Source organism: Euprymna scolopes, chromosome 14 (assembly GCF_053919585.1).
Source record: "Euprymna scolopes isolate OS-2025 chromosome 14, ASM5391958v1, whole genome shotgun sequence".
NCBI classification, from domain to species: Eukaryota; Metazoa; Mollusca; class Cephalopoda; order Sepiida; family Sepiolidae; genus Euprymna; species Euprymna scolopes.
Window position 1 is genome coordinate 129,781,174 of NC_136495.1, and position 15,797 is coordinate 129,796,970.

The 15,797-nt window shown below is 33.1% G+C and overlaps 1 protein-coding gene across 1 annotated transcript in view; it reads left to right on the top strand.

The window, feature by feature from the left end:
- The first annotated feature begins 536 nt into the window (after positions 1-536).
- The window catches only part of LOC145293266 (ras-related GTP-binding protein A-like), a 48,364-nt gene continuing 33,103 nt past the window's right edge, over positions 537-15,797 (top strand). Inside the window, exon 1 of the mRNA XM_080139861.1 lies at positions 537-1,073. Within this exon, the coding sequence (XP_079995987.1) occupies positions 1,059-1,073 (15 nt within the window). The 5' untranslated portion in view covers positions 537-1,058. The remainder of the gene's footprint in view (positions 1,074-15,797) is intronic.

Sequence of the window (15,797 nt, forward strand, 5' to 3'; positions counted from 1 at the left end):
AGTTCTCCGAAAAAAATTTCCCTTAATTTCATCAAGCAGTTATTTTTTATTTTTATTTATTTTTATTTTTTTTTACACCGGAAAAACACGTTTTTATGAAAGCGCGTTGAAGGCAGCCATCTTGGATTAAAAAAAAAATGGTTTGAATTTTCGAAATGCCAAAGGGAGATAACTCCAGTTAAAGCGCTGACACCCCTTCCCATCTTTAATACTAGCTTTTCTTCCTAAAAATCGAACATTTTGCTCGGTATCATAACAAATTGTTTTTTCGCTGTAAAAAAAACAAAAAAAACTACTTGATGAAATTAAGTGATTTTTTTTTTCGGAGAACTTCGTTCCATAACTGATACATACAATTTAAACTTTTTTTTCGATATTTTCATTTTTTAATGTCTTGACTAAACTGTACAAGTACCAAAATAAGTCTCAAATAAATTTTAAAACATGTTTGTTTTTGTTTAGACATTTTAAAGTCTTAGATAATGTTTGCAGGCACGAGTTATTTCCCCCTTTACGCTAATTGTGAAACCTAAAATGTTTTACATAATAAAAACGATAACTACTTAAAAAAAGATGAGTTTTGTACGCTCGAAAATGAATAGATTAAGGTTATATTTTAATGGTTGATAGGAAACTATTTACTGTTCGAGTTTAAGCATATGTTGTTTTGTCAAGCATATTAAACTGTTCATGAAAACGGACCAATGAAATCGCAGATTTCCATTAAGTGCGGTCCTCTACTGCATGCTTTGAACACTTCCGGTTTCTCTCTTCGTTTTTATCTGAAAGCAAAAAAAAGGAAGTCTAAACAAGTCAGGTGACAATTTAATAAAAGGCGAGACCAACTTATTTTGGAGAAACGAAATAACAAAAAATATCCTTTTGGTTGACGAGAAAATAAAAATAAAAGAACGATTTATGTTACTGTGTAGCTGGATTTATAATTACTGTTTGAAAAGCAAAACAAATTAATTTCGACTTTTTTTTCTTTCGTTTTGAAAAATAAACAATCCAAAAGAAAATCGTCGATACGACGATTTTTACCACACATAAAAAACATGATGAAGAAAAAGGTAAGTTTATTTTATTTGATCTTTTAAAATTAATGATTTTTTTTTTCAATCAAGTTAAGCATGGTTCGTTCTGTAGGTTATGTGTGTACAGATATATATATATATATATATATATATATATTATTTTTTTTACTATAATAATTATGGGATTTTCCCTGATATTTAATATTAACTAACTAAAGCAATTATACTATGTTTTCGTTTTTACAATTATTTATTAATATTGTAGATTAACATTCTTATCCCTAAAAAAAAAAAAAATTATACTTTCTGTAGGCGATTACGTGTGAACACGATGAAAAATTTGTCAAAAAAACAAAAAAAAAAACAACCTAAAATGAAATTGGTTAGAGTTTGGAGTGGGGGATCATATTCTTATATGAGAGTTTAATATAAAATCAGATTCCATCTCCGCGTCATTCTAGTGTTTTAGGACAGTTGGGAATTTCTGTGTGTTTTTACGCCGAGGAAGTTATCGGTAAATAAATAAAAAATATAAATAAGTCTTAAAAAGTTAAGGTGCTTGTTTACATTCAATCGACAGATCGATTAAAAAAATATACCGTTTTAAACAAAAACATTATGGTAAAATTGCATTTTACTAGACCTTGTAAAGTAGACAGTAGTGAAGTGTAGTGGAGTGGAGTGAGTGGGCTATACGCAAGGGACATAACTCCTAAAGGAATATTTTAGATTACTTGTGTCATGGTTGCAATATTTACTATCTATAGCAATATAGACTTTTTTTTCTGGCAACGCAAAAGCAATTGTTTTAAATTTTCCACGTACAATTAGGTATTGTGAGATTTTTAAAAAAAATCGAATTGTCGACTTTATCTTAATAAGCACCAAAATTAGAATTCCCCACCCCTAAACTGTTAACGTTATATTTATATACAAAACTGAACTTTCCGGGCTAAAATAATACCATTATTATTTAGAAACCCATCCTTAACATAGGGAGTGTTTTAAAACTGTTCTGTACTTTCACCTAACGATTTAATAAACAAAAGGTTTATTCGGAATTTCAACTGATTGTTTTAAGGGATATAACTATATTTTACTAAAAATTGAAGAAAAAATATAGTGCTTATGTATTTTTGGCACCGCGCTATCTTTAATTAGTTTTTCAGTTTAAATTCAAGTTTTACTCCATCTTTTTTGGCACTTCTCTGTAGGATGACAACATGTGCATTTTAGTTTCGAGAATGGCCGATAAAGGGCGTTTGTCAAGCAAAGAACAGGGTTGATAACTCGTGCTTTTCTAAAAGTTCGTGTAAAAATGGAAAAGCACTTATTAAAAAATAATTTTCGTACCTGTTTAGTTTAATTAAAATATTAAAAAAGAAAAAAGAGGTAAATTTTTACAACGTTCCCCAAATAAATACCCTCACCTCTCCATGTTAAGAACGGCTTTCGGAATAAACACCTACCCCCAACCTCGAAAGCCGTTCTTAACATGGAGAGGTTGTGTGGTGCTTATTCCGAAAGCCATTCTTAACATGCGGTGATTGGCGATTGGGAGTGTTTATACTACACTGGGCAGGTCGTAAAAATACAAAAAAAAATATAGTGTGCGGACTCGTTATGGGATTAAGTTTTTCTACAACAAAAAAAGTTTCTTTTGTTGATCAAGTCGTTTTTTTTATTTGCAGAGGAAAATCAAACTAAATGAGATCGATCGTGTCGCGGCCATCTTGTTTATTTCGTGAATGAGAAGGCAGGGCGGGGTGCCAAGAGACATGCTCCAATCACCGTTTAAAATTTGTCTAAATTTGACGAAATTATTTTGAAACGTGGGCAAAAAAAAAATACCTTGATAAATATTTTACTTTTTGGGATTAGTGTACTTATTGATTCGCGCTCAAATAATAACGTTATTATTTACCAAAAAGCCATTCTTAACATGGCGATGGGAGGATGTTTTGTAAAAAATGGTACTTGTACAGTTTAATCAAGACATTATAAAATGAAAATAGCGAAAAAAGTTTAAATTGTACGTATCCGTTATGGAATGAAATTCTCCAAAAAAATTTAACTCAAATAGCTTTTTTTCTTCTTTTTTTTTTTTTTTTTTACAGCAGAAAACAATTTATGATACCGAGCAAAAGGTTCGATTTTAGGAAGAAAAGCTAAAATCGGGAGGGAGTATCGGCGCTTTAAATTGAGTTATCTCCCCGTGGCGTGTTCAAAAAATTCTAAGATGACTGCTTTCAACGCGCTGTCATAAAACGTTTTCCGCTGTAAAAAACAAAAAACTATTCAATCAAATTAAGTGAATTTTTTTTTTTTTTCTCGAAGATCTTCAGTCAAAAACGGATACGTACAACAAACCTTTGTTCGATATTTTCATTTTTTTTAATATCTTCATTAAATAGTACAAGTGCCATTTATTTTTCTAAATTGATGCATTGAATCCGGACACAACTTTTTTTTTTTTTTAGAAAAAGTGTAATTGTAGATATTTAAGCACTAGTTCGAATCACGGGTTTTATCTAGGGGAGATAACTAAATTTTTTTTGCTAATTGTCTTGGAAAACTATTTTCATTAATAATTAATTTTCGACCTCATCACTTTTCGTAATTTTTGGATATTTTAATTACTGCCACATGATTATTAAATAGATTTTATTGGTTTTATTTAAAATTCTATATTTCGATTTTCATTAATGAAAAGTTTTCGAAGACAATTTAGCGAAAATTGAGGGTTTTTTTTTTAGTTATCTCCCCTCGATAAAACCCGTGATTCAAACTAGCGCCAATATTTGCATGGAATGAATTCGGTAGACATTCGAAGGCTCTAACATTATTGTGAAAAATGTAAAAAAAAAAAAAAAAAAAAAAAAAAATGCTTGTATACTTTTTCCACCGCGTTATTAAAAAAACATTTTTTTTTTCATGTTAAATTATAGCTTCACAATGTCATTTTTTTTTAAATTATTAAATTGTTAGGTGGAAGCTCAGAATAGTTACAAAACATCCTACCCTCTCAATGTTAAGAATGGCTTTCAGAATAACGTTATTATTTTCAGCACGGTGAACAAAAGTGCACAAGTACTAAAAATAAATTAAAAAAAAAAAAAAACTGCATAAAATGCAGCTTGAGAGTTATGTGCCCTTAGTATCTTTCTCAACTGGTTTATAAAGATGGCGACTATATTTTTTCGGTCTAATTTCTGCGTTTCATGTGTATAATGAAGTTTGCTATAAATTATTAATGCTATCCTTTATAAAATGTGTAACTGAAACCTGGTTGAAGAAAAAATATTTGGAAGTAACTCGTTACTTCACACTTAGAATGTCATTTTTAAGATCGAAAATGGGGAAGCGGTTTTAATGACTCTTCCCTTGTGAGGACGGAAGTGTCCTTAAATGAAAGCAATTAATTTGCTTGAAGATGTTAAATTGCAGAAGTACCCACATTTCAATCTAAATATTTTACATGTCAGCTTTTTATATCAAGTAGCTTCATGCCGTGTCTGGGGCGATTTTATATATATATATATATATATATATATATATATAACTACTTCATTTACTCACATAAATTTAATATACGAAAGTATAGATTTATGTGTAAAACTTTAAGTATTTACTTCAAAAGTGCTCAATACGTAGGTAGAGCTAGTTAGTAATTTATAAAATATATATGGCGATTAAGCTACACTGAATATTCTGCGTTTCATCCACTATAGGATTCGTCAGGCTTATGCGCGAATTCTGTGGTTGCTTCCTGTTTTTATATATGTTGAGGATTTCTAGTTAGCCAATCAGCTTTCTAGTATCCACCGCACCCCTTCCTATCAGCCAATGGGCATGCATTTTATCGAACAAAGGATCTGTTTTAGAACTAGGTTAGTGGTTTAAGGTAGATCTTTTCCCTTTTTTTTAAAATATATATTTATACCTATGTGTACACATATACATGCACATATATATACATACAATCAAATGTTAAAAACAAAACTTGGCAAGCAAATTTCTAGATCTTATTGAAAAACACTTTCCCGCAACCAATCCCTTACACAAAATCTTCAATAAAATTACCTTGAAGTTATCTTACAGTTGTTGCGAAAATTTAGAGATGATAATTAAAGCACATAATAACAAAATACTAAATGAAAACAATGTAAACAACAACAAAATAAAAAATCGGTTGTTAAAATCCCTTAATTCTAGTAGCTTCTGAGGTAATGGCTTACCAAATAAAGTCAAAGTTGGCTTCGTAGCTGGGTTTTAATCTCGGGACCAGTAGAAATTGTCGCTTCCTACACTGATGATTGAAAAAGCATGAAACACTAGTGTCGGCAGGTGTAAAAGAATAATTATATATAGGGGAAAAAAAAAAACTATCATTAACATTTATTATTGGGATTTATTGTTGTGAATTTGCGGTTTGTAATTCGCTTTCTATTTTCTTCAAAATAAACGCATTCTTTAATTGAATATCTGTCCACATGTTCTTTTGGGGGAAAAAAAAAAAATGGTAAATGCTGTTCTTTTTAGTGGACTTTTCTATTTAGTCATACTAATAAAGCGCCACTTAGCATCGAATATGCTAGCAAAAAGAGTAGAAAATTTCCATTCAAATAAAGTTGGGAATGACTCAATAAAAAAAAAATCGAGTAGCCCCAAGAATTACATACGTAAACTTTGCCAACTGAATCCTGGTAAGCAAAAAAATAGAAAAGAGTTCAAAATAGACTTCGTAGCCTCGTAGGAGATGTCCTTTTCTCTTCGCTGCAACCTCTATCTCACAGAAGAGATGTTGCGAGTTTGTCTCTGATGTATCGTTATTTTCATGGAAAGTGTTCGACTGAGCTTCAATCTATGGTCCCCCCTCGCCAAACTTTCACAAGAAACACTCGTCTAGCTAAAAACACTATCAATAATTTAATTCCCCCCACTCTTTATCTGTGCCTAAACCTAAACGTAGATTCCATGAACAAAGCTTCTTTCTTAGAACTGCACGCCTGTGGAATTGTCTTCCGTTTTCCTGCTTTCTGGCTGACTACAATATGGTTGTCTTCAAGTCTAACGTAAATAAGTTCTTGATGAGCCGTTCCATATAAGTTATCAAATTTACCAAATTTTCATTACTAATGATTACTATATTTTCCAATTTCTACTGTACACTCTTTAACCCTTATCCTTGAGTGGCCTCTTGGCCTTGATAATGTGGTGATGCCTTTGTAAAAAAAAAAAAAAAAAAGTTCCTTATTTCAGCTCGTGAGAGGAGAACCAAGTGCTATATTTTCCCCATAACATTTCAGTTGAACTTCAATTAGAATACTTATTTTATTTTTCTTTTAAATGGAGAGTAGACAACTCATTGTGGATGTGTTTTCGGCAGCTCCCGTAACTCTCGTCTCTCCTAATTTGTCTCTCAGTCTTTGTTTAGAACGAGTGATTTTTCTTACAAAGGGAGAAGAAAAATCTGCATTCTAGGTCAGCAGTCGTTCTGCATAAGCATTTGCGTGAGATTTCCAAAATTTTCTGTTTCCATTTGTCTTTGGAGCCACGATACTAATAAGGCTGCTGGAGGTAAACATTTTTAACTCGGCTCACGTTATGCGCCTAATAGTTAGCGATCCAAATGTTGGATTAACCACTAAGGAACCGGTTCTATCAGTAGGTGCGAAGTACTGAGGTTGCTGTATTGCCATTTCATGAATGGATTCTGGACCATACACTAGCTTCTGGTGGGATTTCTTGATGCCATATTAGTGGGTAATTGTTACGGTTTTACTTTATGGTTTACAAAAAAAAATATTTCTTTGTTTCTTTTTCTCTCTTACTTTCCCACTCTGCCCTTCTTTAACCAATTCTGTCAACCTGTTCCACAAATCCCAAAATTCCATTATGAAAAGTCTCATAAAAGAATACAAGGTTAAACTCAGAACACTAACTTTCAATATTAACCCCCACTGCTAAGTCTCTTTCTCCAACATCAGGGGTCTAGGTTCCAACCTTCTAGTGGTTGAAACCAAATTACAGGAGACTAAACTAGACCTATTGTTCCGGATGCAAAACTGACATTGGACTGACTATTTCCCTAGATAAGTTTGTAATTAAAGGATAATCTAACTTCACATTCAAATCTGACCTAGATTGCTGTGGGCATGGAATATGTGTCTACATAAGAGATGGCTTTTCATGTGGTAGGGACATCTCCAGAGAAGACTCTGAATTACTCTGTATTACTTCCGGATTGCATTTGCTAATAACACTCGGTTCATATTTGCTCTCTATCGCTCTCTAAGAGCGAAGTTACTATCTTTAAGAGCATCTGAGAAAATTGACCACATCGACTTGGCGACTTCAGTGTTCACAATGTGAATGGTTAGTACACTCAAATGAGACAGATGATGAAGGGAGGTTCTGTCACAATTTCTACATTGCTTATGAACTAATTCAGATTGTTCACGTTTAATAATGTAATGGTTTCTATTTCAGTTAACGGATAGCGTTTCACATGTTTAAAGTTTAACAAAGTTAAAACGCAATCCTATCAAAAGGAAAAAAAAATGAAATAAAATAAATGCATAAATAAACAAATAAAATAATTAATCAAAATAAATATAACAATTAATCAAACTTTTGTTCCCATCTGGAGTGTTATTCTCACATTGTAACCTCCGACCATGCATTAAATAAAATGTTCCATTCGAATTACATTACAAATTCTGGAGTTTGATAGAAAGATTCCAGAGTTCCACAAGATACACTTGGAGAAGGTTGAAGGTTGCAATAGCTGAAACTTTGTGAGAATAACACTCAAGATGAGAATAGTAGTCCAAAAGATAGATATTATCAATCCTTATCTTATAAAATTCAGAAAAATCAGTTTTGATGCTTTTGCGTCTTTAACATTTTGGTCCCCGTGGTTTATCAGAGAGGGGCCTATGTTTTCAGTCGCGTCCATGCATCTGTTAGTCCGGACGATTGCCAGATAACCATCCATTAGTTTTTCCTGAAATTTTGCCACAAATTTTATTTCATTAAATAGATGTGCACAAGAAAAAAATAATTTTTGGCAAAAATTCCCGTTGTGTCCCTAGGGGCTCAAAAGAAGTCAAAAATGCTCCAAAATGACACATTTTGCCCTATAACTTTTGATCCACGTGTTAGATTTTTCTGAAACTTGGCGAAAATTTGAAAGCAACGTTGACCCTTCACATTTCTCATATTCATCATTTCTTCACTATTTTTTTTTTTTTTTTGTGGCATCATCTCACATGCAGCACCAGAGGGGACCATGCATGCGCGGCTTGTTATAGTAATGCTTTGTAAATTTAATACTTGACATAGATTTATTAATTCTTTCTGATTTAAAGTACTGCCTCCAGTTTGATCGTGGGATCAGCAGAATAAATCACGTGTTTGATGAATAAAGGATATATCTTATTCTATTGTTTGGTTGAACTTGGAACTATCATTGTTAAGTCATGTTGCTTGAGGTCAGTTTTGGTAATTATTAGATATTTGTTCGAAAATTGCAAAATTCTGTCCTTAGTTACAGGTTTGATTTTAAAAAACAAAAAAAACAAGTAAAAACTTAAAAAATCACCATCTAGTTAACGTATAAAATGTCAGCCATTTTCATTAGTAATTCTTGCTCTTATTTATTACTAGCGAGGGTATCCGACCTTGCCCGGGTGTGGAGAGGTGGTGTAGTAAGGAACTCCAAGGGTGAAGAGAGTTAACCTGTACTGCAAAGGAGGAAAAAAAAGTGAAAAAAAATTAACATCTTAGCTGATGCGTCCATTGGAAAACCGGAAGTTGCGAGTGTTGAAGTTAAGGGTAGTCAGTTCAACAGAGATAATGGCTTGCAAAAATGTTGATGAAAAAAGCGACCCCTCCTTGTAGAAAACTGCTCAGTTGTTTTTGTCAATTTTTCAATATTTGTCGTCCGAAAGACTGAGCTTGAAAAACGATACAAATTTTGTCACGTTCCATGTCGGAAGTTTTTGTGAGACATATAAACACACACACACACACACACACATTTTGCCTTTTTATATATTAGATTTAAAAAAAGAGCTTGATTTGATTATGTAATATGACTATTTTTTTTAAATAAAGATTTCACTAATAAATCCATTTTATGATTAGAAATTTTTATGGACTCATGGTTTAATGGTTAATAGTGGTTAACAATCACTTCTGTGTGACCGCCTTTCTTAGGTTGGAAGTTCAATCTTTACTACAGGCAATAACAAGTAAAAATAATAATAATCACTCTCTTACATGGTCATGGCCGACTGAATAAAAATAATTTAACATTAGAGATTAAATAAATGGTCCACTTCGAAATTCCATATTGTTTAATAAAGATTCTCAAGATTGAATAGGTTTCCAAGTTCCTATTTACAATGCCTCCCCACGGGACAGATACCAGCGTCGTTTTTTTAACATTTAAAAAAAAAAATGCACTTGAAGAAGCTTGGAAGCTACATCGGCCAAGATGAGGATTGTAGTTTGAATAATCCAAATGTAGCCATTTTCTTTAATAAGACTAAGTTCTTTTGTGATACTTAGAGAGTGACCCACAACCAAGACCACCGCAAAACCTTAATTAGGAAATAAGTGACAAATGTTAAAGTTACAGATCCATTGTTTTATACAGACAAAGTGACGCTATGAGCAGTAAGCTGACACGGGTGGGTGGGGGGACTCATGTATCTAGTTTCTGGTTTAAAACTAAAAAAGAAATCAAACACAGTCAGTCCTGTTGGCAAGCTGAGGGAATATACCAGATGTAATGTATTTCCAGTTTCAGTAGAAACTGGATACACTTGAGACACTGACTGTTGATGCCAAAGGGTTTGACAGAAAACGATGAGAGAAAAGATTTCGGGATGAGTTTAGCTGATATCCTGAATGAAAGATGGGAGGCTTGGCTCAGAAGTAGACATTAATCAAGAGACAGACAGACAGACAGACAGACAGACACACACACACACACACACACACACACACACACACACACACACACACACACACGTGTTCAACAAGTGTCGTATATCATGTCTTTGCGTTTATATTACATATGCAAATTGTTAACTAATACTTTCTCCCTCTTGATGATCGCCAATACTAAAATTGACATGGCCAGAGGAATAAGAAAAACCAGAGCATATGTAAATTTTTTTTTACTCTTGTTCACCCCTTACAAAGCATATTGCCACTTTGATGTAAGTGGCTACTATTTGGGATCATGTCTAGGAAAGATTAACAAGATATTTGTTTACGTTACATTTAAATTTCTTCATATCAGTACAGTATTGGTGTGGAGATGCTGGTTTAGGCATACATTCTATCAGCATCCAAATTTTCCTAGCAAGTAAAAGGAGTAGATATTTTTATGTTAATTGTAATTTAAAGTAAAACTTTTTTCAACTTTAATTTAAATTTAATTTGAAAAAGAAATTAAAATAAGACCCCCCCCCAAAAAAAAAAAAACCCTGTAAAGTGATACTTCAGCGAGTTGATTATATTCGATCTTTGACATGTTTTTTTTAAATAGTTTGTTTGTTTGTTTTTTTCGTTCAGTGCTGTGAAACTAATCTGTTGTCGCAGATATCAGTTTTGTTCGATATAAATAACTGATGGACTTTGAATTCTGATCATCTCCGTCAGCTGACTGATCGCAGATATTCAGCAACTTTTGCTTCTTGATTAGATTAGAATCTGATTTTAATTTCCTGTTAGATTATTTATCAGAGCAAAGTAATAAATACAATACATAATGAATTTTCATGAACATTAATCAGAAATGGACACGTGATTTAATAGTTAATAGTGTTTAACAATCACTTCTATGTGATAGTCTTCCTTAGGTTGATGGTCCTGGATATGACCTAAAACTATATCCAATGGTGAGGCCCCACCTTGCGGGCCTTGGGGAGTGTGGAGCCACCCTTTAATTGCCATTGCTCCCAGGTCCACTCTGATCCGGAGTGGTAGTACCTGTTAGGGTCCCAACTATGAGTTAAATAGAATCTGACTTAAAAAAATATACTCCATTAAAAATCGTTCCTCAAAATAACTAGATTCGGCATTAAATAACTTAAAAAAGGTTGATATGCCGTAAAACAAAAACAACCAACCAACCAATCCTTAGGTTGAAGGTTGTTGATTGATGGACGCTCAACTGTTGAGAGATGTCCAATCAAAAACATTTTCTCTCCACCTTCTTGGCTTTTCTCTGCCTCTTTTGTCTTCTAACATATCTTCAAAGTATAACTCTCTCTTCTGATTCAAGAAGAACCTGGTCATATAGTTTAAGTGTGAATAAATGTCATTTTGGTATAAAAATATTTTTTTTTTGTTTTTTTTACTTTTTTTTCTAATACTTGATTTATATTTTTATAAATGTAGCTTACCACCACTTTGATCAGAATTTTATACATAATTTGAAAATTATAATAAAAAACCCCTGGTAATTTGAAGAATTTGACTGGGAATAGGAGTACACAAGAGCAACATCTGGTATTTTTTTTTATATACGTCAATAATGAAGATTACTTGATTATTAGGAAGAAGTGGAGAGGAGTTTGCCTAATTTTCAAGACAGAACATTTTGTTCTAATAATCAGCTAACGTACATTATTACCTTGTTGTTGGCCTTTTCACCGTGTAGTGTCTGTTCTAATACTGCACTTCATCTTTTCTGACCTCAATCAGTGGAGAAGAAATCCTTCTAGACTGAGTTAGTTTGTATTTTTGTTCCTATCCAGAGTGCCCCTTTTTGGGGAGCTGGATTTCCCTACATTAAAAACCGACCTTGCGTCTAATTCTGCCCTTGTGGGGAGCCAAGTAAATAGGAATAATTAGCTGACATACTTCCTAACTTCCAATGTGTCTGCTGCCAGAAGCGATGACAAGGCAAATCAGTTTCTCTTTTTTCTTTCACGCCTGTGTATGTACTTTTTTTTTTTTAATATTTTTCTGATCGTTCTTTTTTTATCTAATAATAATTGCACAGTTTTTTGGATCTTGTTTTAATTAAGAATTATTGAAATTAGTTTTATTATTTTAAAGAATTATTGCAAAAACTTTTCACATTCTTTTTAATCTGCATTGGGAATAAGATATATTGGATACGTTTTTTTATGATGTTTGAAATTTTGTTGTTTTGATTTCAATTTCATTTGTTATTGAATTTATTTTTATATTTTCATAAATATATATTTACTAGCAGTTCAGCCCGGCTTTGCCTGGGCCCTATGTACTGTTCATAACTTTATGTGCATATATATATATATATATATATATATATATATATATATATATATATATATTAAAAAGTTTGACTTGTGTCCAAGTAACTTATATCTAAAGTTTCAAGTGTTTAGATCCAAAATTGGCAGAGGAGTTTGGTAGAGTTTTCAAAGGTCAAATCGTTGAACTTTGACCCCTTAACAGCCAAATTTCTGGCCAAAAACCTATTAAAAAGATTTTCTCAAATCTCAATGCCCCTTACGTCAAATCTTGAATCTGTAGACTTAAAGGTGACAGAGTAATTCGGTAGGGATATACAGACACACACACACACGCACACATTTATAGATATATAGATTATATAACTTTTAAAAAATATTTTTATAATTTCATAGACATATTTCTGATAAAATTGCAAATAAAATAAAAACTTATTTTTTAAAAATTTTATTAACAGTGCAAATAAAAACTAATTGTTATTTTTATCTGTATAATTTTGTTAATTTTTATTGTATATTTTTCAGTAACAGCCTTTTCTTGTATTTTACTTCAATAACTTGCTTCACAATAAAAATACTGAAATGGAACACATACATCAAATCCGTTGCCAAGGCTGGTGGAAAAATGGTGGGATCATTCTACCGTTCCAGCAGATATCTCACTTCTGATGTAATTCTCTAAATATAAGAACCAAGGATGGAGTACTGTTGCCACATTTGGGCAGGAGCTGCTAGAAGCACCTTATCCTGCCTTGACAGAATTCAAAATAGACTTTGTAACTTAGTAGGAGATGCCGTTTTCTGTTCACTGCAACCATTTTCCCACAGAAGAGACATTGCAAGCCTGTCTCTGCTCAATCATTTTTTTCATGGCAAGTGCTCGTCTGAGCTCCAACCTATGGCCCCCCCCCCTTGCCTGATTTTCACGAAAAAACTTGTCTAGCTTGAATCACTATCAATAATTCCCCCACTCTTTATCTGTGCCTAAACCTAAACGTAGATTCCACGAATAAAGCTTTCTTCGACCTGCATGTCCGTGGAACTCTCTTCTGTTTTTCTGCTTTCCAACTGACTATAATATGGTCATTTTCAAGTCCAATGTAAACAAGTTCTTGAGCCATCCCCTTAAGTAATCCAATTTACAAAATTTCCACTACTAATGATTACTACTACGATTACACTCATTAACCCTTATCCTTGCGTGACCTCCCGGTCTTGATAAGTGGTGGCTCCTTTGTAAAAAATAAAAAAAAAATTTAAAAAATATGAAGGAACTGATTTGTCTTGTCACCATTTCTGGTAGCACTATGCCGGAAATTAGGAAGTATGTTAGTTGACTATAACCCATTTTGTAAATAACTTTATTACTATTGAAGTCCATTCTATTTTATTAATTGTTGGTTAAAATCAACAGAGATTAGACCATTCCCGTAATGAAATGATCCTTGTTGAATTGCGGTTGAAGTTTAGGTCTCTGCAGTTCTAGAAGATTCATCCTCCCAAGCTTTGCCTTTTCTCTTTGAGAAGGTTTAGTTTATTGCTAATCGCCTGAGGCGCCCTTACTAGGGAATGCTGACGGGGCTGCCCAGGTACTTTTTGCAGATCAGAATGCCCTTCTTCTGGGGTGCTGATTTCTCAATCTCACTTTCTGACCCTGGTGTCCAAGTTCTTGCATTGGAAGAGAACAAAGAAAATATATTGAATTTGAGTGAATAACATTTTGTATTTCGTGACAAAATACAAAGTCTGATTTGACAAATGGGTAGTTGTACAGTTTAATGAAGACATTAAAAAATGAAAATATCGGAAAAAAGTTTATATTGTATGTATCTGTTATGGAATGAAGTTCTCCGGAAAAAAATTTCACTTAATTTCATCAAGTAGTTTTTTTACAGCGAAAAAACATTTTTTTATGATACCAAGCAAAAGGTTCGATTTTTAGGAAGAAAAGCTAGTATTAAAGATGGGGAGGGGGTGTCGGCACTTTAAACTGAGTTATTTCCCCATGGCATGTTAAAAAAATTCAAAGATAATTACCTTCAATGCGCTGTCATAAAAACATGTTTTACCGCTGTAAAAAAAAAAAAAATACTTGATCAAATTAAGTGAAATTTTTTTGTTCGGAGATCTTCATGTCAAAACGGATATGTGCGATATAACGTTTTTTCAATATTTTCATTTTTTAATGTGTTGATTAAACTGTACAAGTACCAAAAAATGAAATAAAACAGATTTTCATTTCCAGTCATGTTCAATTAAGATTTTATTTCTAAAACCATACAAAAAAAATTCTCACTTACTTATTTTTGGGGAGGGGGGGGGGGTAGGTGGCGCTCGGGGCATTCTTTCTTGCATTTGACAGAGAGGAAAATCAACATTGCAATCTAATGGATGAAATTCTCTTTTATTCTCTACAGCCCCTTTTTTCTTACACACTATTACTTCCACAGAAAGTGCTCGGCTGAGCTCCGATCTGTGGTTTCTTCTTATAAAACATTCACACTAAGGATTTCATCTTTTACCACAACTGAAAAGAATTTTCCCTTCTGTGTGCCTAGCATCATAGGGAATTTTTGAGCAAAATTTCTTTCCAAGAACTTCTTGTCTGGAACACATTACCAGGGTACTGTTTTCTTGTAGACTAAGGCATGATCATGTTTACTCATCATAAATCATCCACATAAATAATCAAAATCTATTCATTCTACGTGTCCTATTAATTTTTATCCTTGAGTGCCTTAAGTGGTGATCCTGACAACGCGAATCCTCTATAATCTATAAAAGACAAAACGCGCACAAGAGTTTTTGTATGTCCAATAAAGGCTTTTTTTCACTGGGCTTCTCAGAGGTGGGGGTTACTATCGCTTAGAACTTATATACCGTGTAGATCATAATATGTACACATTGCGAATGCGCGTCACGTCTAGATTTATATACAGTGACTTTTACAAAATTATTGCTATTTCGCCTTCTCACGTGTTGATTCGTCTTTTTCGTATAAAAGCGAAACTGATGTGAAACTTAGGTGCGGGTCTCGGACTCCGGGGTGGGAGCGTCCAGAAAGCAAATGGAGTTATTCCAGCTCAATTCATCCAGCTGTAACACACCCCCTCTTGGATTTTTTTCATATTTACACCATACAAACTTTGGGTTAAAACTAAAAGAAATCTGCAATTTCAGCCCAGTTGGATTTGAGGAACATTTTTTTTTTTTTCACAGTCGGTTTCGGCCTGGAAATCAAAATTTGCTATGTCATGACGTAGAATTTTCAACCCCCCAGTGTTTTACAAAATTTACATTTCTGTTGCAAAAAATAAAGCTTTGGAGCTAAAAATTCACACAGGCAAAGTTTTGAGGGCAAGGAATCCAAAAATCATGGTTAGAAAGATGGCAAATGAGAGGAAGTACCTTATTTTTATCATTTTAGGTGGTGCTGCAGCACTTTTTTAGAGCTTGTTTGGGGCGATATTTTGTTGAGAAAAAAGCATAACTGTGGTGC